The 23829-nt window shown below is 46.1% G+C and overlaps 1 protein-coding gene across 7 annotated transcripts in view; it reads right to left on the bottom strand.

The window, feature by feature from the left end:
* RAB3IP (RAB3A interacting protein) overlaps positions 1-23829 on the bottom strand; it is a 61320-nt gene that overhangs the window by 10440 nt on the left and 27051 nt on the right. The window contains exons 1-5 of one of the 7 annotated variants that reach the window (XM_088651936.1): positions 18805-18890; positions 17960-18073; positions 5080-5167; positions 2591-2866; positions 2169-2430 (exon numbers count right to left, since the gene is read on the bottom strand). In XM_088651936.1, coding sequence (XP_088508062.1) covers positions 2169-2430; positions 2591-2841 — 513 coding nt within the window. In that variant the 5' untranslated portion in view covers positions 2842-2866; positions 5080-5167; positions 17960-18073; positions 18805-18890. Of the gene's footprint in view, positions 1-2168; positions 2431-2590; positions 2867-5056; positions 5168-5467; positions 5864-17959; positions 18074-18804; positions 18891-23829 lie in introns of those variants that run through there. The other 6 variants (XM_088651938.1, XM_088651937.1, XM_088651934.1 and 3 more) reach the window with 6 other exon arrangements.

Here is a 23829-nt window from a genome sequence, read left to right as displayed (position 1 = left end):
TGGGAGACTTTGTTCCTTTCCGCTCTTTTCTCCTGACATGACTCTCACACCAGAAGCAGCAAGTTGTGCTGGAGACAAAAGTGCTTGAAGCAATGGGGCATAGCAAGGCAAGAGAGGAGAAGCTATTGCTGCCCTTCTGTTCTTGAGCTCTACATTTTCAAAAGAAACAGGGCCCACTGCTTCTTATGGGAATGGGGTTGCCTTGTTTCCCCTTGCTTGTCTTTTGCTGGAACAGAAACCTTGCTCCATACAAGCTCTTCAGAGAGAATTGCTACTGGTGCATAGCCAGGAGTTTCAGCTTGACGATATGCTTCCAGGCAAAATAGGAATCGCAGCCAAACAACCCTTGCCTCTCCCCCCCCCCCCAAAGACATCAAGAATGAACCAAAATGGAAGCAATCCCTTCACCTTTTAATTTGCCAGTGTTCCAAAACCGATGGGCTCTGGTAGGCGAGACAGCCCTAGGGGGCAGCCAATATTTTGAAGTCATGCATGACAAGCTCACACAGAATGGAAAACAAAGAGTTACATCTCCAGGAGGGTTACAGGATACTTTCGGGGTGACAGATAAGATTTGCAAAGGTTTGCAAAGCTCACTCACAAACAACTCTGCAAAACTGCAAAGTGGCAAAGGGTTTCGTTTTGAAAGCAAGGTGAGCTGGAAAGGCAGTTCCAAGGCCCGTTCCTTAGAAAGAGCCCTGTTTACATGAATAGGGCTACTCTAGACTAAGCAGCTTGAAAATTGGGACGTGAGAAGTCTTGGCTTAAAGCAATGCTGACCTTTCCAAAACAAAAAAACAGAAACCAAGCAGAAGAATTGTTTCTTCTCTTTCATGACACCAATGCCTACATTGCACACAGCATCTCCACAGGCTATGGTCATATGTGATTTATATGAATGAAGGGAAAACCCAAGACTTGCATCACTTTACAAACTGAAATCAGTCAACCTAAGTTCATTTTATAGACACAGAACTGAAGCCCTGAGATGTACGGGTGATGGGCAATATACACATTTAACAACATCAACATCATCACCATCAGGATACCGAAGTAAAAATAATATTCATTTTAAAAGAGATTGAATGATTAAGCTTGGCTAAACAAGCATTTGTAATTAGCAAGAAAATGGGGGGGGGGCTTGTAACATCACTTTCTTAGAGGTCTGTTAGAAAATATGACAGAGTAATGATAGCTTTGCAAAATGCCCATTTGGCTATTCATAACTATGTATTTTAACACTTGAAGTATGCTGTACCTGAAGGATAGTACTGTTAGAACCTGTATAAATCATTGAATTGGCAAATATTTGTAGTTTGCTTTACTATTCATAGGGAGGGAGTACAGAGCAATGAAACGCTCTCCCTTGAACCACTGAAATTCATATTGACATCTTATCTCACAACCTTTGAGATTCCACCAAGCATTGCCCATGCAGCTTGAAGCCAGTCTTCATCGTCCCACAGACATGCCCACTGTCATCCATGCACCTTCCACACTCAACTACTGCAATGAACTTTATGCGGGGATGCCCTTGGAGACTGTTCAGAAACTTCAGCTCAAAATTCTGCTGCCTGATCTTTAATGGGAAGAAACTGATGGGGTCATATTACACCTATCTTACAGCAGCTCTGTTACTTACTAGACTGTTTCCAGGCACCATTAAAGTCTTAAGTGGGTCCAGGTCATGGAAAGTCTTCTATAAGAAGTCCTAACTCTCCCCACCATATACACATGACGTTTTGTTCAGATGCAAGATTAGATCAGATGCTAAGAGCAGAGCATATTCTGCAATCAACCCAATGTGAGGCTATTCCATATGGCCTTGTTATTTGCCTCCTTTTCAGAAGCAATCAATCACATTTTTATTCCTCTGGAACGTTAGAGTGCAAAACCTCTTGATCAAGACTGAAATTTGAAGATCTGTCTGCTTCTACCATATTTTAAATCTTTTACCCTTGGGGTTCCTTCCAGCTGATTTTACAAGTTATATTTTTATTAAGTGCCTCATGAACAATTTTCAATATACCAATGACATTAAGAGAATAAATAAAGGAAGCCTGGGAGTTTGCACAAACTCCAAGATTTTCAGGATGCTGAATTCTGCGCTCAACAGCAAACTGCACTTACACAGAACTGAAAAAACATACCATATACATTAATCTTACCCTCTGAGCTTTAGCAAGTTCCTCTTTTAATCTTTCATAGCCCTTTTCTCTGACTTCCAAAACCGATGGGCTCCGTAGGCGAGACAGACTGTCTGTGCTCAGTCCCAAAACATCATCACTTCCTTCAGCGGAGTCTGTTATGGTTGCTCCCTGCAAAAATTCTCTCTCGGCATTGCCGCTTGCCTTTCTGGAATTATCATATTTGGACGGCGCACCTTGGAGTCCCGAGGTAGAACAAGGAATGGTTTCTGTAACATTGATGCTGAAAGAAAAAGGCATACATATTTTAGCAATGTATACTGCTGCACATAAAGTATTATTATTAAAAAAACAAAAAACAAAACAGAGACCAACACATACACCAGAAAACGGCTTGCAACAAAGCTTGCTTAGATCATCAAGAGAAGATTCTCACAACCAACCTGATACCTGATGCTTCTGCACAATTGAGGTGCCTAGGAGATGAATAGACGGGTTGTGTAGGAAGATCAGAGACGTTCAGGGCACTCGGCTGAATTGGCGTGGAGCACACAGCTGAGGCATGAAGCCGGTAGATGACCGTGGGTGAGGTAGTTTGTTCAGAAGCACTGGATTCATACACTCCTAGAAGATCTGGAGTGGTGGGTGAGGCTAGATTCACTTCGTGAAAACCTTCCAGGGTGTCGTTGGCCATAATAAAAGATTCATCATACGAAGTCCTAAAATGAGAATAATTTTTGAATTATTGCACTATATCAGCTGTATTGCTTGTTTATCTGAGATTACCCTTAGGAAACGGAGAGGCAAACAGTGTAGCCAGATATGGCGACATTGGATGATGCCTAACTACCTAAGTCATACTTAGGAGTTCCACTGAAATCACTTAAGCCATTGGGTGGTATCCAACTACTAAACAATTCCACTAGTGCAAGCACTTTTAGCAGCAGAATGAAACTCTCCCTTCCCCTCCCTTCCCAGCACAACGCCTAAATCTGCTCTAGGGCAGTGTTTCCCAAACTTGGGAAAATCCAGCTGGTTTTTGGACTACAAGTCCCATCATACCTCACCAATGGTCTTGCTAGCTAGGGATGATGGGAATTGTAGTCCAAAAAAACAGCTGGAGACCCAAGTTTGGGAAACACTGCTCTAGAGAGTTGAGGGGAAACTCAGACCAGATTTTTTTTGGGGGGGGGGTCACACCTACGTTTCATCTCTGTAACACGCAGCAGCAGAATGGGGAAAGTAGTAGCATGTTGCTAAAACAGCGAAAGGAAGGAGACAAGACAGACAGTGAGGGAAGCAAATGGGCCCTCGCCAAAGTAACATAGGGACAGTGGCTGAAACATACAGTTGAGGAACCCAGCTTCACATTCCCATTCAGATGTAAAGTCTAATGGTGCCTATCTTTCAAGGGTACTAAGATGCTGCTCAGAGATGCTTAGAGAAAGGAGAGGATAACACCACAAATATATAGGATACCATGGAATGGCTCACTGGAAGGACAGGTCGTGAAGCTGAGGCTCCAATACTTTGGCCACCTCATGAGAAGAGAAGACTCCCTGGAAAAGACCCTGATGTTGGGAAAGATTGAGGGCACAAGGAGAAGGGGACAACAGAGGACGAGATGGTTGGACAGTGTTCTCGAAGCTACGAACACGAGTTTGACCAAACTGCGGGAGGCAGTGGAAGACAGGAGTGCCTGGCGTGCTATGGTCCATGGGGTCAAAAAGAGTCGGACACGACTAAACGACTAAACAACAAAACCATGGAATGATGGTAGGTTTAAACGAGGGGTCAGCAAACTTTTTCAGCAGGGGGTCGGTCCACTGTCCCTCAGACCTTGTGGGGGGGCGGACTATTGGGGGGGGGGTGAACAAATTCCTATGCCCCACAAATAACCCAGAGATGAATTTTAAATAAAAGGGCACATTCTACTCATGTAAAAACATGCTGATTCCCGGACCGTCTTTGGGCTGGATTTAGAAGGCAATTGGGCTGGATCCAGCCCCCGGGCCTTAGTTTGCCTACCCATGGTTTAAACCAAAAATAGGAGAACCGTCGAATGATAGCTACAAGCTTTCAGATAATTTAATGCAGGACAAATGGAGAAAGTTCCAACTATGGAAAAGATGTGTTTGCCGGGGGCTGGGGGTCAGAGGAAAGAGATTCTGCTAACATGAAGGTAAAAGCTTAATATCTATTTCAGTCACTTAATCCTTTTTTTCCACAAGCATATTGCGGCTTAGTTCTATTCAAAATGTTATTTTCGCTCCTATGGCATACTGCGTGCAGAAGTGGCGTGCAATAAATTGCTACCCTGACAACTGTACTCCAGCTTTTGACTGTCGAAGAAAATAATCCAAGAAACAGCCACACAAAAGAAACACTGTAATTTTCTGTGGAATGTTGCTGCACCTCCCAAGTGCCAAAGTGTTCTGCCAAGAAACCCCCCACTAAGTCTCTGCGCAGTAAACAGGGACTTCCTGGTAGTCCTACTGGTTTTCTAGAGGCACACACTCTGTCCAGAACTAAATCGCCTCCCATCTCATCTCAAATGGTTGCTTTGTAAGGAAGAAGTATGTCTGAATATACAACTTGCACAAACTTACACAATACCTCCTTTTAACACCCCCCCCCCACCGCAAATCTGGTCTGGGTTTCCCCTCAACCCTCTAGAGCAGTGTTTCCCAAACTTGGGTCTCCAGCTGTTTGTTGTTTGTGTGTGTGTGTGTGTGTGTGTGTGTGTGTGTTTTGGACTACAACTCCCATCATCCCTAGCTAGCAAAGGAGTTGTGACACACAGCTTGGAAAGCTCTGCTCTAGGGCATCTGGACATTTTCCGAAGCAAAGCACCCCAATTTAGATAGGAAGATTTTTCCAGAATTATTTTCAGAATGTCCACAGCCTACCAGAAGACATAACTTGACCATACCGTGCCGTTCTTCAATACTCAATATTTACAGTAGAATCCGATGTACTTTGACTCAGTGTGTCTGACCGGACATCTTTAATAACAGCAACTGTGTAAAAATAATGAGGGTCAAAGCTTCCCAAGGCAGTGCATTGCTAAAGCCTTGTTTTATATAGTCAATAATGCAAACCCTTCTAGCACTTGGGACCCAAGGGAGCTGGTTGTCACCTGATGCAACTCCTGGACTCCCTTCCCCCACCAAGCACATCTTGAGGCTTGAGGACTTTTAGCAAGACAGGCAGCTGCATTCAAACAAAGGATTTGGAATGCACGTAATTGACACTGAAGAGGATGTAAACAAATTACAGTAAATAATTTAATGTTTCTAGAGACAGCATTGCACAAAAACCTCTATTCGTATTTTGTCCAACCATCTCGTCCTCTGTCGTCCCCTTCTCCTAGTGCCCTCCATCTTTCCCAACATCAGGGTCTTTTCCAGGGAGTCTTCTCTTCTCATGAGGTGGCCAAAGTATTGGAGCCTCAGCTTCAGGATCTGTCCTTCCAGTGAGCACTCAGGGCTGATTTCCTTCAGAATGAGTAGGTTTGATCTTCTTGCAGTCCATGGGACTCTCAAGAGTCTCCTCCAGCACCATAATTCAAAAGCATCAATTCTTCGGCGATCAGCCTTCTTGATGGTCCAGCTCTCCAGCTCTCTCCCAAGACAGACAGGTCATAGATGAGAGTTTAGAGTAAATGTGATCCACCTGGAGAAGGAACTGGCAAACCACTCCAGTATTTTGCCAAGGAAACTCCATGGAGAAGGTGAACTAGTAAAGTACAAATGAGACCTGCAACAAAACTGCTCAGTCAAGAAACGCCCTCTTCCAGGATACTCCAATCCATTCAATGCCACCCCCTTTTACTTTTGTCCCTTTCAAGTCCACTCAGCATGCTCAGCTTTAGCCAGACTGGGGTTGGGGGGGGCAGGTCTTAGGGCATTTATTCTCAAATATGTTCTGTACTTCTGGGATCCATGCCAATCATTCTCTCTTGCTTCAGTGGCCTCATTTTGGCTACAATCCTGTCAGCACTCACCAGCCAAACCAGCTATTAAAGAGAGTGATTTACACTTTGAGGTAACAAAGAAAAAGAATACTGTACAAGAACCAGTTTTGGGATCACTCAGATTTAAAACAGACAAAACAACTTTGTGTTCTTACCAAGCATTGCATGGTGTTGGAAAGCACCAATTTCAAAAGTAAAAAGGACCTTAGAACTTCTAGAGAGATAGTTATGCCATGTTTTGTCACAGTTATTATATGGCAGATGAGACATTTTGTGCACCGGTAAATTACTGCCAGAGTAGTTCTACGCTCTCAAAGAAAAGCCAGTTCAAGCCTCATGTGTGGAGAAACAAGGAAGTTCAATATTTAAATCCCTAGTGAAACAGTGACGGAAAGTTGTAAAAACACTTTAAAAAACAAACCACCATTTAAAGCTTATTTATGTTTTACTTCTATAAAGAGGGTGAAAGTGATACGGTTTCAGCAGCACTCGGGGCTTGCTTACACAATGCATTAGCCTATGAGGAGACCTTAAAACATGTTTCGGTGTCACGTGTGTCAAAAGTTGAAGCTAACTAAAGGAAAGAGGCTCTGAATACAAAGAGCTTTGGACTGGCCTCTGTACAATTTCTGGTTAAGTGGCTCATAAATTATATGATGCACTTTAGCTCGGTAAGCACCAGACATTGGAGTCATGGACACAGTTCTCCAATGATACACAACATGCAAGCACAGGGTCAATCCACATTTTCAGAAAGCACATGTGACACACAGCTAATTAAGAGGGTACAGTACTTCAGTAAGGTATGAGCATAGCTGTCAACCCTCCCTTTTTTTGTGGGGAAACTCCCATATTCCAAGCCACAGCTGTCAGCCTTCCCTTTTTTTTGCTGGAAATTCCCTTATTCCAGCGCCGTTTCCCACTGCTATCCTGGATTGTTAGATATACCATAGACTGTCCCCAGGACGGGTGATGCTGCTGATCCCGTATTTTCAAATCTGAAAGTTGACGGCTATGGGTCTGAGATAGAAACTCAGTTCAGTTTCCCAGCTACATCCTAAAGTCATAAAACTTACAAAGTTTTTGTCACAGTGGCCGGAGTAGGCTACTTCAGAGTAACGACGCTACGCAGCTCTGCATTTTATTCTTTTATTGGTGCTGCGTATTTACAGTGCTGAAGTCATTGCTATTTACACGGAGTGATGTGGTCAGTCGGTATCAGAACCTCCGAATGACTTTTGGCGCGTCTTTCCCCAGCACAAAAGCCTTGGAAGCCCCATCCTCTTGCCCCTCCTCTTTCTGCGTAATTCCGGCGTTGGAGGGATGGGTCTCCCCCCCTTACTTGCCCCTTCCTGTCCCACCTGGGACCCTGGCTCCGCTACCTTGCCTGAGCCTCGGACCCGACTTCCTGCTTCCCCACTGGAATCAGAGCTCCCTCTGCTTTCCCCTGTGGTCGGTGCTGGGCTTGAACTCAGGAGGGGAGGGACTTCGCGATATCCCCTGTCCCTCACATCCACCCCCCTCCCAAGCTCCCCTTCTCCCCTCCCCAGGTCCCCCCCAGGTGTCGGTGACGACTGGAAGCCTAAGAACTCAGTGCTTTCCGAACCCGTTGGTGTGAACACCTCCGCCCAGTCCTGCGAGGCCCCCCCTTCCGCCTGGGAGGACTGGAATCCCAAAAAGTCCGTGGCGTCCGAGCTGGTGGGGGTAAAAATGTGCTGCCAATCTGCTTCTGCTTCTGACTGGGTGGATCTTGGTGACACCCATACCTCGTCTCCCGATTCCTCAAACTCCGCTTCCCAGCGCCATGGTGAGCTGCTCTCCCGTGCCTCCTCCTCCTCCCCCTACCTTTCCATGTGCCAGGGCTTGGGTCTGTGGGGAAAGAGGGTGTGAAATTCTTCCACCAAGAATTCCTCCTGTATCTGAGTGGCTGGGACCCATTCATTCTGGGATGGTGGAGCGTCCTCCCATGCCATGAGGTACTCCAGGCCCCCCACCCCTCTCCGTGAATCAAGGATGGCCGTGGCTTCATTTAGTTGCTGCCTGCCACCCCTCTCCCCCCCTCCCTCGGGGGTTTGTTCGCTGTCTCGGAGCCTGCTGCTTTCCCTGTACGGCGACAGCAGCGATCTATGAAACACTGGATGCACCCTCATGTCCTCTGGCAGTGCCAGCCTGTATGCCACCGGGTTGACCTGTTGCGTGACCGTGAAGGGGCCCAGCCGTCTGGGCGCCAGCTTTTTGCACCTCCCTCTGGTGGGAAGGCCCTCCGAGGACAACCAAACCTTGTCCCCCACCCTGATGACCTCCCCTTGTCGCCTGTGGCGATCTGCCCCCTTTTTGTACGCCTCCTTGGCCCTCTCCAAGTGTTCTCTGAGCTGCTGGTGCACCGTCTCCAGTTCCTCTGCCCAATCCTCAGCCTGTGGGTCCTCCTCCTCCTCCTCCCCCTCCCTCTCAGGGAAAGATCTGAGGTCGCGCCCGTAATTGGCCTTAAAGGGCGACACCCCTGTGGAGACGTGCACCGCATTGTTGTAGGCAAATTCTGCCAGTGGCAGGCGATCCACCCAGTCCGTTTGCCGCTGGCTGACGTAGCATCTCGGGTACTGCTGCAGAATGGCGTTGACCCTCTCCGCCTGTCCGTTGGTCTGCGGGTGTCTAGCCGTCGACAAGCTGACCTCCACCTGCAGGAGGTTCATGAGCCGCCGCCAGAACCTGGAAACAAATTGGCGGCCACGATCCGAAATAACCCTTAAAGGTAATCCATGCAGTCGGAATACGTGGTCAACAAACAGTTTGGCTGTCTCTTCTGCCGAGACCGCCCTGGCACACGGTATAAAGTGGCACATTTTGGACATGAGGTCCACCACCACCAACACTGCGGTCTTGCCCCTGGAAGAAGGCAGATCTGTGATGAAGTCCATGGACACCACTTCCCACGGCCTGTGTGGTGTGGCTAAGGGCTCCAGCAATCCTGGTGGCGCTGCTCTGACCACCTTTGCCCGCTGGCATGTGTCACAGCCCCGTACATAGTCTCGAACATCTTCCCGTACCCCTGGCCACCAGAAGTGTCTCATGACTAGGTGAGCGGTTTTGTCCCTTCCAAAATGACCCGCCGTTGGGTTGTCGTGCATCTGCTTGAGGACTGTACGTCTAAGCTGGTTGGTGGGCAGGTAGAGTGCACCCTTGTAGAAAAGCAGCCCCCTGCGTTCTGCAAAGTCTTTTGCCTGCTCCCTCCCCCCTCTCAGTTCTCTGAAGATGCGGTTGGCAAATTCATCCGCTGCCGTCAGTGCTGTGAGTTCTGCCTCGCTCACCACTGCTGCTCCGCAGGACCATGCTGACGGGGGGAAAATGTGCCTGGGTGCTGGTGGCGCCTCCTCCTCCATGTACTCTGGCTTGCGGGAGAGGGCATCCGCCCTGACATTCTGCTCTCCCGGGATGTAGTGGATGGAGAAGTTGAAGTTCGAGAAGAACTCTGCCCACCGTATCTGCCGCTGGTTGAGCACCCTGGCAGTTCTCCAGAACTCCAGGTTCTTGTGGTCTGTGCACACCTGGATGGGGTGCTTGGCGCCCACCAGGAAGTGTCTCCAATGCTTGAACGCCGCGTGGATCGCAAGAAGTTCCTTATCAAATACTGTGTAGTTTCGCTCAGGCTGGGTCAACTTCCTGGAGAAGAAGGCACAGGGTCTCCACTCTCTGTTGGCGTCCAGTTGCAACAAAATGGCGCCCACAGCTTTTTCAGAAGCATCTGTCTCCACGCGTAGGGGCGCGTCCTGAACCACGTGGAACAGGTTCTGGTCTGAGGCGAACACCCTCTTGAGGCTTTCGAACGCTGCTTGCGCCTCTGGTGTCCACCTGAACTTCTGCTTGCCTCTCAGGCAGTCCGTGATGGGAGCCGTAACGCGAGAGAAATTCTTGATGAACTTCCTGTAGAAGTTGGCGAAGCCTAGTAGGCGTTGGGCATCTTTGCGCGTCCTGGGGCTGTGCCAGTCCAGGATGGCCTGCACCTTGTCCTTGTCCATCGCCAGCCCCTTGTCTGACAGCTTGTAGCCCAGGAAGTCCACCTCTTTGGTGTGAAACTTGCACTTCTCCAGCTTCACATACAGGTGGTTCTCCTTCAGGCGCTGCAACACCTCCCTGACATCTTTCACATGCTGCACTGGGTCATTGGAATAGATAAGGATGTCATCCAGGAAGACCAAGCATTTCCTGAAGAGGAGGGACCCCAGGACGTGGTGCATGAAGGCCTGGAAGCATGCTGAGCCCCCTTGCAACCCGAAGGGCATCACCAGATATTCAAAAGAGCCCAGAGGCGTGAACATCGTGGTTTTCCATTCATCGCCTTCCCGGATCCTGATCAAGTTGTACGCCCCCCGTAGGTCCAGCTTGGTGAAAATCTTGCCCCTGCGTGCCGCTGTCAGAAGATCGTCCACTCTGGGCATGGGGAAAGCCACTGGCTCTGTCACTGAATTCAGTCGTCTAAAATCCACCACCAGACGGCGCTGTTGCGTGTCTTTCTTGTCCACCCAGAAGACCGGGCTGCCCCCTGCTGCCTTGCTTTCCCTGATGAACCCCCGCTTGAGGTTCTTGTCGATGAAAGCGCGCAGATCCTCCAGTTCCTGGTCTGACATGGCGTACAGCTTGGCTGGGGGTATCGTCGCCCCTGGCACCAGGTTGATCTGGCAGTCAAAAGGCCTGTGCGGGGGTAGGTGGTCGGACTCCGCTTCGCTGAAGACCTCCTGCAGGTCCCAGTACGGCTTGGGTATCGCCTCACCCCCTTTGACATGCATGGTGGCCACCGTGGCTATCGGAGGCCCCTCCCCTGGTTGGTGCTGCATGCAATGTTCCAGACAAAAGTCCGACCCAAACGTGATGCATCTCTGGTGCCAACTGATGGAGGGGTCGTGGCGCGCCAGCCAGCTCATGCCCAAGACGATGGGGGGGTCTGAGATGGTGGTGACGTTGAATGCCAGTGTCTCTGAGTGCCTTCCCACCGTCATTCTCATGGGGGGGGGGTTGATGTGTGATGGCCCCTCCCAGCAGCTCTCTGCCGTCAATGGTTGCCACATGCAGAGGAAAATCCAGCTGCAGAAGCTGGATCTGGTGCTCTTCTGCAAAGTTTCTCGAGAAGAAGTTGGCTGAGGCACCACTGTCAATTAAGGCTAGGACTGTCAGGGGATAGCCATTTGGGAGCGTTAGCGTGACTTCTAGAACCACTCCTGCTCTGGGAGGGGTGGGCTGGCTCTGCTCCTCTCTGTGCGGGTGGGCGGGCTGGGGCTGTTGTCTGCTGACTGTGCCTGGCTGCTGCCCCTTGTCTCCTGCAGCCAGGCTTTCCCGTTTCCCTGCTGTGGTGCTGCGTCAGTGGGGGAGGGCACCACCGTTCCCGCCTTTCCTTGCCACTCCCTGCGATGTGGGCAGTCCCTGACGAGATGCTGGGGGGAGTTGCAGAGAAAGCAATTCCCGCCCCTTCCCTCCTTGCGTCTTGGCGCCGCTGGGGTTTGAAAAGCCCGCGCGCGCGCGCTATCAATCTGCATGGGCTCCTGGTCCTGGCTAGCCCCAGACGTGGCTTGAAAGGGTTGTTGGGGGAGTGGCTTCTCCTGCGACCGTGGGAACCAAGCCCGCTTTGCGCGCGTTGCTTGCTTGTCGTTCCACCGGGATTCCTGTCTCACCCCCACCGCCAGAGCCGCTTTGCTTCCCCACTGGAATCAGAGCTCCCTCTGCTTTCCCCTGTGGTCGGTGCTGGGCTTGAACTCAGGAGGGGAGGGACTTCGCGATATCCCCTGTCCCTCACAGTTTTAAAAATATAAATAATTTTAAACGTGCATAATAGGAAGAGACTATTACCATCCTCATATCCTACTTACTGTATATACATTGGAACTTTTATGTAGATAATGACCATTTCAGATACCGTTTCAGTTTTCCAGTCCATTAGAATGCTAACTTACATATCAGAAATGAGTAATCAATTTTTTTATAAAAAAAAACACTAGATTTAAAAATATTTTTTCCACTTCTAATACCGTGTTTCTCCTTTTTTAAGACGTAGGCATAATATAAGACATAGCAGGATTTCTAAGCAATTGTGCGATATAAGCCATAACCCGAAAATAAGACATAGTGATAGACCCTTCCCCCCTCCCGCCAGCAAACTCCCCCCCCTAAAAATCTCTCCCCATTTTGCTGTCGCTCCAAAGACACGTATTTCTTTTAAAAGCTTGTAAAAATGCACCGAAGAGCCATAGCTGCTGGTTGCTGCAGACTCGTGATTTCCCCTCCCGTTCGATTTTTTTTTTTTTAGCTAGGCTGTGTGAGTGAAGAGGAGAAAAGTGGCATTTGCGGTGGGGAGGAGATGAAACAGGAGGAAGAAAAGAGGGGCGATTGAAGACGCTGCCTTCCCCTTTAGGGAGAGACTCTGTGTGCGCGTCTCTCTCTCTCTCTCTCTCCCCTGCGTGTCTCTCTCTCTCTCTCTCTCTCTCTCTCACACACACACACACACACACACACAGAGCCCACCTCTCGCTTCCCCCCACCTTCCCCCCTTTTAAAAACCTTTTAAAAAGTGAGGATTCTTTTTCTTTCTATTGCTTGTCTGTAGAGCTGCCCCTTTAAGGATTTTTACTGGTACCGGGATCGCTGCCGGTGGCTTCTCGCTGTTTAGGAGCTGCTAAAAGTTAACATTTTGTGGGTAAGAGAAGCAGTTAGGACCAGCAGATTATCTCACCCCGCTTTCCTGCTGGCTCAATTGCTACAATTGCTACCATTTACCATTTTAATTGCTGCTCAACTGCCTTGTTTTCTACAGTATCTCTTATCAGCCGGTAGCCTCTTTGCTATCAGTGCTACAAAGTGCTACATTGTTGGAACTTTCGCTCTTAAGTCTTGGGCTGGCTGGTAGAGATCCTTATTTGCTATACGTACTGCATCACACAGATAGATTCCATTATACTGTACTGGTTTAAATTTAAGAAGCTCCAGTGTAGCAGATTGCTATTAAGTGAGTCCCCACCTGGGAGGAGAGAGAGAGAGAGAGAGAGCAGCCCTTCGGAGGAGCTCCCTCCCTCCCTCCCTCACGAACATCCCAGGGCCGGGGAGAGAGGGCTGGGCCAGGGACGCACACACTTCCCTTCCCTCAGACTCCCTCTCACGGAGTTTGGTGGTGGCTGTTGCCCGTCCTTTTCTTTCAGTCAAGAATCCTGCCCCGCAGGGAGCCAGGGAGCAAGAGGGGCACTGCTCCTGACGTAATAAAAACAAGACATTCCCTGAAAATAAGCCACCCAGTGTTTTTTTGAGGGAAAAAAGTTATAAGACGGTGTCTTAAAATGTGAGAAACACGGTAAAGACATAATCTTGCCATTCTTTCCCGTAATGGTCTTCCCTTCAGGGGAAAACATCAGCACTCAGTGCCCGTGGGCAGCTGTCGAGACCCCAAATCCCTGGCGAGGCCCAGTGCTAATGTTTGTCTAGCCCCCCACTTTAGATTTCCCCCCACCTCACACTGGCTGGCTGTTCTAGGTGCCATTTTATTCCCCCCAATTCCCCCAATGAAGTGGTACTCTGGGGCATTGTGGGAAATTTAAATAGTGCCCACCCAGGGCTGCAACTGACTGCTGCTAAAGTTGGGTAAGCCAGGGCCAAAAGAGATGGGGATTCAGCAGGAAGGCCCTTTCTCCAGAGAACCCACAGACCCTGCTCAACTTCCAACTTCCTGCCCACCACCAGATTCATAAGGATTTGTGTCTTTTTCTGTATGTGTAGGGCAACAGACTGTATGTGCTTTTTCTGTATGTGTAGGGCAACAACAGCATTGAAGGGAAGGCTAACTCAAGATATTGCACATTTATATATGAAGAATTAATTCTCCGCTCACAGCATGAACTGATAAACACACGTGACTCCCTAGCAGGCTTTTGCAATTTAGGGCTATTTTTGGCATTTTGAGATTCACAGACGTCTTACACCCACTCTCTGCAGTTGCCCACAAATGCAGAATGCCACATTTAGATCAGGGCTCTGCATGAAAACCCTTAATGAACAGCCTGCAAGACAACCTCATTTATCCCAATCAAGCAAGACATAATCAAATCAGTAGACTTTTTTAAAAAAAAAATGTCGGAGGCAGGGGAATAGTTACACCTTTGATGAGGATTCTGGAAGTTTCCCCAGATTCCTGCCATCACTAGCCTTTGGAGCCAATCACCAGAGACTACCTTCATCAACAAGAGCAGCATAAAACAGAAAGCTGCTTTGTGATTTCTCTTGCTGTTTACGATGAGATTTTTTTCAACAACAAAAAAAATCTAGTTTCATCTGCTGATTTGCACCAGGTTACTACATATTTTAAGAAACATTGTATAATAAAAGTGAGCATTTCAATTTTTTAAAAAAATGAGAATTGTTTGAGTGGAAACTTATATGCATTACTAGTGAACTTGCATTAATCCCATTTCAGTGTTCTTCCATTAAGGAATGAGGTTTCTAATCCTGTTTGCGACCCTAATGCCCATTTCTGTCAGATGCAATTTTTTCATAATAAAAAAGGAAGGAAGAGTAATAACATGTAACAGAATATTTTGGGGGGAAAGTGTGAATTTAATCAATTTTGTTGTAAAGATGATATCAGAAATGTAAAGTGAGCTCATGGTGCAGGAGGAGGAATGGACTATTTCTGGAAACAAGTACACATGTTAACTGTTGGTTTACTATGGCGTTGAGCTGTTCAAAGATCTTAGAGCTTTACCTATCTTAAATTCCAAAGAATGTGTCTTTCCTTAAATATTTTAAATGTAATCTTCCTAGCAAAATTCTTTCAATCTTTGCCATCTTTGCACAACACAAAGCTATGGGTTTTTTTTACTCTGACCAAAAGGCACATCTCCCTTGAGTTAATGTTTATTTGGCACTTCTTCTGCTACTCTTATCCTCTGCACTTTTAGTGTTAAGTCTCAAGTTTCCATTAAAGCCAAACATTTAAAGAGACAGTGTGGTATAGCAGTTAAAATGTTGGAATAGACTAGAACTTTGGAAAATCTCCACGCAGCTATGAAGTTAACTGGACAATCTTGGGCCAGGCTCTCAGGCTAACCTGCCCCACAAGGTTGTTGTGAGGAGAAGCAAGCACAACACCTTCAGCACTCTTGAGGCAAGAGGGACATCAGTGAGACAATAAAATAAATCTACACAGACCAATAGACAATGCTCCTCTCCTGCACTTCTGTATTACGCAAAAAGCAGCAAGAGTGTATAGAATTAAACCCTACATGAAGGGGCTATTGTTCAGTGATATATGCTATGTTTTGCATACTGAGAGTTGTGGATTCAATCCATAAGACATCCAGATAAAAGTTCTCTGTTAGAAGGTGGCTAGCAAAGACCCTGGAGAGCTGCTATCAGTCAGAGTAGGTAGTAAAAAAAAAAAAGGTAAAGGACCCCTGGATGGTTAAGTCCAGTCAAAGGCGACTATGGGGTTGCGGCGCTCATTTTGCTTCAGGCCAAGGGAGCCAGTGTTTGTCTACAGACAGCTTTCTGGGTCATGTGGCCAGCATGACTAAACTTGCACTGGCATGCTTTTGAACTGCTAGGTTGGCAGGAGCTGGGACAGAGCAACAGGAGCTCACCCCGTTGCGGGGATTCAAACTGCTGATCTTCTGATTGGCAAGAGGCTCAGTGGTTTACAAATGGCAGTTTGTGTATTCAATAGCAGGTACAGTATGTGAGGTTATATGAAGGATGCCTTGCTTGTTTCTTTTCCTAGTATCATGGACATATAATCACTACAAACATGTATTTGGTGCATGTTACAAATCAAGTTGCTCAACGGCTCTGCTAGGTCACTGAGCCACTTCTCGATAAGCACCTAATCCACTGAGCCAATGGCTCAGCTGGGCTATATCACTAGCTAAGAACAACTTGCTGGATAACATGAAAGAGGCAGTGCAATGAACCAAGGTGATCTTGGACACGGAGTGAGGGCTAACAGAACTGCAGGACTTTATCAGGCAAGCAAAACAACTACTTTGTGGCTGCATAATGTTACCTACTAACTCAAACCCTAAGGCCAGAAATACTGTTAAATCAATTAGGTCCAAACTCCAAATGACAGCTATAATGTCCCCCCCCCCTTTTCCAGATGATTACATTGCCCCCTAAATCTCTCTGCTTCTCCAATCATTATCAGTTGCTCAGTCTGACTAGTGGTACTGCTCCTCAGACCAACCAGTTCTCAGACACAGTGTGAAGAACAACTGCTGTAGGTTAACAAATGAGACAGTAGCCTATGTATCCAAGGAGCATGGCAACCAGTGAGAAGCAGCAATTGACAGGGAATGTGCATGGCAATGAGGCTATGAATCAGGACGAGATTCCTTGGCAAGCTAGGAGTAATACTGTCTACCACTTGCATTGGGCAAATTAAGTGTGCATACCTGTGCCCATAGCAATCTGGGCCGAGTGCAATGCTACTTTTCCACCATTAGAATATCCATTAACTTGCTTCTATGTCATTTTTTAAATCTTCAAAATACATTTGTTTGCAGGGTGCTAAGATGTCATGACACTCAAAATATGTTTTCCTCTAATGAAAATGACAATTCTAAGACACACTTGAATATTCTCCAATAAATATGGCCCTTCTAAAATGAGATTTGAGTATTAAGTGTCAGCTGCAAGTTACATGGACATTAGTTATTTATTAAAAGCATAATGACTAGGATAAATTATTTATCCCTCTTTATTCTCAAGGTAATGTTAACCTTGCGTAACAGAACTCTAGCACTACTAAATGGCCTTGGGGGTTAGAATAGACAAAGGACTTAAGGGAGGGAGGGGACAGATAAAGGCTGATGTTGACCATGCACAGAAAACAGGAAACATACATAAACTGCCAGAAACCAAAAAAGCGCACAATTTTTTTAAAATTTCTGCATACCGTCCCCCTTGTTTCATGTATAATAGATTAAACTTATGCAGTAATGACATTCAAATGCATGCATTATCAACCTTTCATTTATGTTAGAAGTAATTTTCAAAGAACCATACATTATTTCTTTATTTTTAATGCTCTAGTATTTATGAACCAAGCAGACAAGGAAGAACTTGTACAAAATGAGAGACAGAAAAACTATCAAAATAAAAGCTGCTTTCACAACTTTTTCAAGCCAAACACTGCTTCAGAAAATAGTTGTTTTGTTCCCCACAAGCCACCATCCAGAATTTTTAACATTAACTGGGAAGGAACAGAGACTCCATTTATCCTTCCTTCAACTTAACCTGAATTTCATAATACTGTTACCTTAAATCTGTAGTACTTACAGTATTGGTAATCTCCAGTTACAAGGTATTAGCATGCTATTGAAAGTAGGTCTCCTATTGATAAATTGTTCTAGACAACATAATAGACGCTATTTTTAAGAACAATGAACACATTCTGCTTTGCATCCAGCAGAACTGTCAAGTTCATATCAAAACTTTAAAGAAGTTTTAATGAAAAACCGACAATGTTTAACTCCAGGAACAAAGTTTTACTGTCAACTCTTCACGAAGAGTAATTCCAATCTGTTCTCAATGTTTATTTTTTAAGCAACAATTACCAGCACCTTCCCATTCCCTTCATGAAATTTGCCTCAAATTCATTTCCTATGCAAAGCCTTCTCTATCATCCTCCCAAATTCTAGTCCCCCTTCAGTCAAGATAAAGTTCAGAATAAGTTGTCCTCATTAAACTTGCATAAATTGTCCTTGTATAATTTATTCTGCTTTCAAGATGGAATATAGGGGACGACAGCTGGGAACAGCATTAAATTATGTAGCTGACAGAGCCGGGGAAGCAGGGCATAGAAACAACAAACCCTCTTGGAGAATACAGCAGACGACTGGCTGGCCAGACATCATTATGGCTGCCACAGGGTTGCAAACATTACTCTGCGCGTTTGCAGGCTTTCCAACTTGCAAATGCTGGCTTTCTGAAAAACAACAGAAAGACTGACTGTGCAAAATGTGGCCGTCTGCAGATGCCCGGGCCACACAGGCGCTGAGTGCTAGGGTGTTTAGATGAATGCAAAGCCACTTAAAAGAGTGTCAAGGGTTTAAAAACACACAGAGCAGCCATAGATCCTGGGTGTCAAACCCTCTCTTAAGAAAGACTGTTAAATGCAGTGCTATCTAGCATCAGGTTACCCCCTCCTTCAAATACTATCTTCATTCACCCTCTTCTCGCATCTAAATTGGTGGCATCGGTATATGGCTGTTAGACACCCTCATTGATGAGTGCACTAACTAACGTGGGGTAGGAGAGGAGCCGCTCCTGAGCGTATCTGGGCAAGGTGACTCCGTCGAGTTTGAGGATGGGCTGGAAGTGGTGATCCTGGAGGGGCACCCTGCCGTGGGGTGCGTGGAAAGAGAGCGGGGAAAGGAAGGCGCTCCTGGCCACCCTAGCGCCTCTCCTCCGCCATGGGTGCCTAGCAAAGCACAGCAGCAGGGACGGAGGCGGCGGCGGGGAAGGGAAGGGAAGGGAAGGGCCTCTCCTCCTGCAGGCGTCCCGGCTGCTCGGGAGCGGCGTGTTTCGGGTGCTCCGCGGAGCCCCTGCCCGGGGAGAGGAGGAGCCCCGGACGGGCTGGGAGGTGAGAAGGTGCCACAGGTGGTGCTGGGGAGCCCCGGGGAGCCAAAGTTGCAGAGGAGGACAGAAAAGGGTTACCTGCCAAGCCGAGCGAGACGCTTCCCTGCCGGCGGTGGCAGCGGCTCCCTGCGCTGCTCCTTCCTCGGCGGCTGCAGACAGTCTCTGATAACAAGAGGGCAAGCGGAGAGGCGGGGAGCCGCCGCGCATGCGCGCAGGGGGACGCGGCGCCCTCGGGCCGGGCGGAACTCCAGTATGTAATCAGATGTCAGGTAAGAAGCAGCGGCCCGCTGGGTAGGAGGAGGTCCAGGTAGGTGGCGCCGCGGGCTCCCCCTGGAGGCTGCGTCCCGTCACTTCAACGCCTGTCCGGGCCCCAATAATAGGGAAGAAGAAGAAGAGAGGCGCAGAATCCCTGGTTGCCTACAAAGCTCTCCCTTTGCACTCAGCTGGGCAGCTTGCAAATTGTTGTAGCTTAAGCGGTCTGGTTTCTAGCACTTATAAAGGGAGAAGTTGAGTGGTCTGGGCTCCTCCTGCTTCGTTAGTCCCCTGAAATTTAAGCATTGATCTGGAGGGAAGCACTGACTAACAGCAACAAATCCTGGGAGGGGTTGTCAGGGTTACACCGCGTCTTGTATTGTTTCGACGCGGTTCGTTGGCAGCCTTAATAAAGCAGAAGCGCCATGACCAATTTGTGTGTTTGGCAACCCAGTAAATCAAGGCTTGTTTGTAACATTTGTTTATGATAGATTATTATTATTATTATTATTATTATTATTATTATTATTTATTGGGCAAGTACCAACATACTTGGAATTTTGCTTTATTTTACTTCTTATTTTATTTACATTTACTCTTTATTAGATATAATGCTTTCAAATATATGTATATCACTGTAGTAAACCCCCTATTCTATTCTATATTGCATTTTTTAATGCAATAAAGTTGTGGTATTTTATTATGAAAGTTAATTAAAGCTGTGTTTTAACCCGGGTACACTGAGAACTTAAAACTGTTAGTTTTGCAAAGCAGTATGTGCTAACCTTGAAAGATAACAGTGCAGCCAAGACCCAGAAATTCTTATAGCTTATATTCCTGAGAGAGCTGTCATTGTCTAGGAGAGGTTGTAGAGATCTACAACCTCTCCTAGACAATAACAGCTCTCTTTCTCAAGCTCTGGGAGGAAGACCTTTCATTGTCTACAGACAGCCACCCAATCTTAAACAACTACTCACCCACAATAATACAACCACCAGACTTAACATGGACACTGGTACCAGAGCCTGCAATAAACCCAGATGCCAAATTTGCTGCCACATACACCCAGACATCACCATTACTGGCCCCAACAACATCCAACATACCATCTCAGGACTATTTAATTGCTCATCTTCTAACATTGTGTATGCCATCAAATGCCAACAGTGCCCTTCAGCTCTCTATATTGGACAAACAGGCCAAACCCTACGCCAAAGGATAAATGGACATAAATCTGACATCAGGAATCGCAAGACAGAGAAACCAGTAGTAGAACACTTCGATCTCCCAGGACATTCTATACAAGATCTCAAAGTAGCTGTCTAATTACAAAAGAATTTCAGAAATAGACTGGAAAGAGAAGTTGCTGAACTGCAACTTATTACCAAGCTTAAAACCACGGAGAGACCTGGATTGAATAAAGACACTGGATTCTTATCTCATTATACATGATAAAGCTGGAAGGAATTCTCACCCTTTGCTTTTTCCTGTAGACCATTTGCAGTCGTTAATGGTCATCAACAGCTATCAGTCTGTCAATCACCCACTCCCTCCACCCTTCTGAGTAATACCTCCCCCCCCCCACCATATAAGCATCTGGGGACTTCTGCTTCAGTGTATCTGAAGAAGTGTGCATGCACACGAAAGCTCATACCTATGACAAACTTAGTTGGTCTCTAAGGTGCTGCTGGAATGAATTTTTTTATTTTGTTTCGACTACGTCAGACCAACACGGCTATCTACCTGTAACTGTAGTTAATTAAGTAATTATATAAGGATAAGATTTAGCAGGAATAAGAAATATAGGAAAATGCAATATATAGAGATTTGGTTTGAAAACCATCAGTTGACTCGGGGAGGAGGGAAGTCACAGGCTCTTGGAGCCAGATGTTCTACTTTTGTAAAAAGGTTGCTATGATGTCATGCAAGAAAATATTTGTAAAAACCAATAAAAAAATATTGTAATTAAAAAAAATCACAGTTCTGTGAAAGACAATTTAAATGCAGCAAAAGCACAGTTTTAAAACCAGATAGCTTTAAAGTCAAAAGATCACTTAGAACAAACAAATAAAACACCACAGAATCATAACAATTAAAGTAGAGAGCAAAGAAGTAAAACCTATCAGAGAACTAAATCACAACATAATAAAAATTTAAATGGTGTTAGAAAATAAAGAGAAATTCATATGGCACTGAAAAGACATTACTGTATTCAGAATTGCAGACTAGTGCTTCCTTTGAGGTAAGACTTCATTTAGCAATCAACCCCTTATTCTCAAGACTTGTTAAAACTCAAATATTGCTGGGGCTGTGTTTGTTTATATTTCCGTGCTATCAGTATGAGAGTAGTATAATTCTTGGAAATTTACAGTTCAATCCTGTGTATATTTACTCAGAAATAATAAACTCTACAAAGGTAAATGGTGCAGATTCTCTACAAGTCAGTTTTAAGATTGTAGTTTGAATGTTCACAGCATCCCTGAAGTACTGCAGTGTCAAAAAACTAATGAAGTATCCCCAAACTGGAATAAGTGGTTGATAACAATGTCTGATTAGGATCCTAAACACATATGTTGTTGTTGTTTAGGCGTTTAGTCATGTCCGACTCTTCGTGACCCCATGGACCATAGCACGTCAGACACTCCTGTCTTGCACTGCCTCCCGAAAGTTTGGTCAAACTCATGTTCGTAGCTTCGAGAACACTGTCCAACCATCTCGTCCTCTGTTGTCCCCTTCTCCTAGTGCCCTCAATCTTTCCCAACATCAGGGTCTTTTCCAGGGAGTCTTCTCTTCTCATGAGGTGGTCAAAGTATTGGAGCCTCAGCTTCAGGATCTGTCCTTCCAGTGAGCACTCAGGGCTGATTTCCTTAAGAATGGATAGGTTTGATCTTCTTGCAGTCCATGGGACTCTCAAGCAAATACATCTAAGCAAATCCTCTCCCCATTTGCTCACACATTTTTGGCAGGCTTTTGTTCTGTCTGGAAAGGGAAATGTCTGCTCTTTGCAGCCAGTGTTTTCCTAGACACTGCCAAGAACTGAGCAAGCGGCCGATGCCCCTGAGCCAAAAGGCCATGGCCCCAATCCAGCAGAGGATCGGGGTACCTACTGCTGCACTCACTGAAGACCCATTAGCATCTAAAATGTTAGCAGTGCTAGCAGTTGTAAAAGTGCTGATCGGTACTGTCGATGCAGAGTGGAGCTTTGCAAATTCATCCCAGGTACTAAACAAGGCAGGCTTGGGGAACCTGTTGCCCTCCAATTGCTACTGGATTCCAACACCTGCCAGTGTAGACAGTGGCCATGGATGATGGGAGTTGTAGTCCAATAAGAACTGGAGGATCATAGGTTCTCCGCCCCTGAGAGTGCAAGGTACACTTGCCCCCTCTATAGCAGTCCTTTGTAACAGCTAATCTACGCACATGAGATCACTCACACAGACTAAAGTGCCAGAGTGCAGTCGTACCTTGGTTTTTGAACAGCTTAGTTCTCGAATGTTTTGGTTCCCGAACACCACAAACCCGGAAGTGAGTGTTCCGGTTTGCGAACTATTTTTGGAAGCTGAACATCCGACAAGGCTCCCATGGCTTTTGATTGGCTGCAGGAGCTTCCTGCAGCCAATCGGAAGCTGCGCTTTGGTTTCTGAACGTTTTGGAAGTCAAATGGACTTCCGGAACAGATTTTCTGTTCAACTTCCAAGGTACGGCTGTACAAAGGTTCTTACTTGGGATGGAGGTGAAATTCAGTTTTGTTTGTATGGTCAATGAGAAACTACCTGTTTTGCACTTCTTGAACCAACACTTGGACTGAAACCCAGCTAGCATTCACACTTCTCCAAATTTTGTGATGCAGTTTTGCCACCCAACGACATGTACAAAAATGCATGAATATGGAGAAAATGTGCATTAAATGCATCTATTAGTGAAACTACCATACAAATATGCATATCTTAAAGGAAATTGCCTGTAACGTGTTTAGGTGCCTACAAAAAAATTCTCATCGGGGACATACACACTGAAATGCTGGTGAATTTTCATTGAGGTTTTTTTTTTTAATTGGATAGTACTGCAAAAATGTGGAGAACTGAATCTAGGAGTAGGAAAAAAAGAAATGGTGGAAATTGGCAAATTCATCCATCCCTAGTTCTTGCTGATGGCCTATACGTTTATTAAGTGGAAAATCTGAATGAACTACTGAATTGATGTATCAGAATAAACTCAGTATAAACTCTAAGTACTGGAAAAATATTCGAGAACAATGTCACCAGTAAATCCTAAAAAACTAGGTCAATAATGCAACCATCTCATCACATGTCAGACTTAAGTCCCAATTCATCCATCTCACATATTTACCATGTCATATTATTTATGTTAAACAATTCTACTCTGCATTCCATACATTGGCCCCTTCAAGCCCCAAATAAATTCCCTGAGCTACTACTTCTCACTAGTTCCACCCATTTCCAAGGAATGAGCAAGCCTCCTGCCCCACCAGTCAGACCCCTAACCTCCCTCATCTTCTAAGCTGTGGAGGAGTGAAAAAATGCATCACACAATTCCCAATTCTTCCACCAAGAACCCTGGGTCATCAAAACAAAGCATATTCACATCATGAGTCAGGTTACAGAAAACACATGCACAAATGGCATGTTCAATGTGCATAATTTATTCTAATTGACTCTCTCTCTCTCTCTCTCTCTCTCTCTCTCTCTCTCTCTCTCTCTCTCTCTCTCTCTCTCTCTCTCTCTCTCCTAATTTCTGCTAACAGGATTGAGGATTTTTAAAAGCCCAGAATCCCAGACCTCATACATCTTTCTATTATACAGTCTTCAGATTAATCACATTATTTTTGTA

Source organism: Zootoca vivipara, chromosome 9, assembly GCF_965207765.1.
Source record: "Zootoca vivipara chromosome 9, rZooViv2.hap1.1, whole genome shotgun sequence".
NCBI lineage: Eukaryota > Metazoa > Chordata > Lepidosauria > Squamata > Lacertidae > Zootoca > Zootoca vivipara.
Note: the sequence above shows the minus strand (reverse complement) of the source record. Positions and strands in the feature narration are given on the sequence as shown.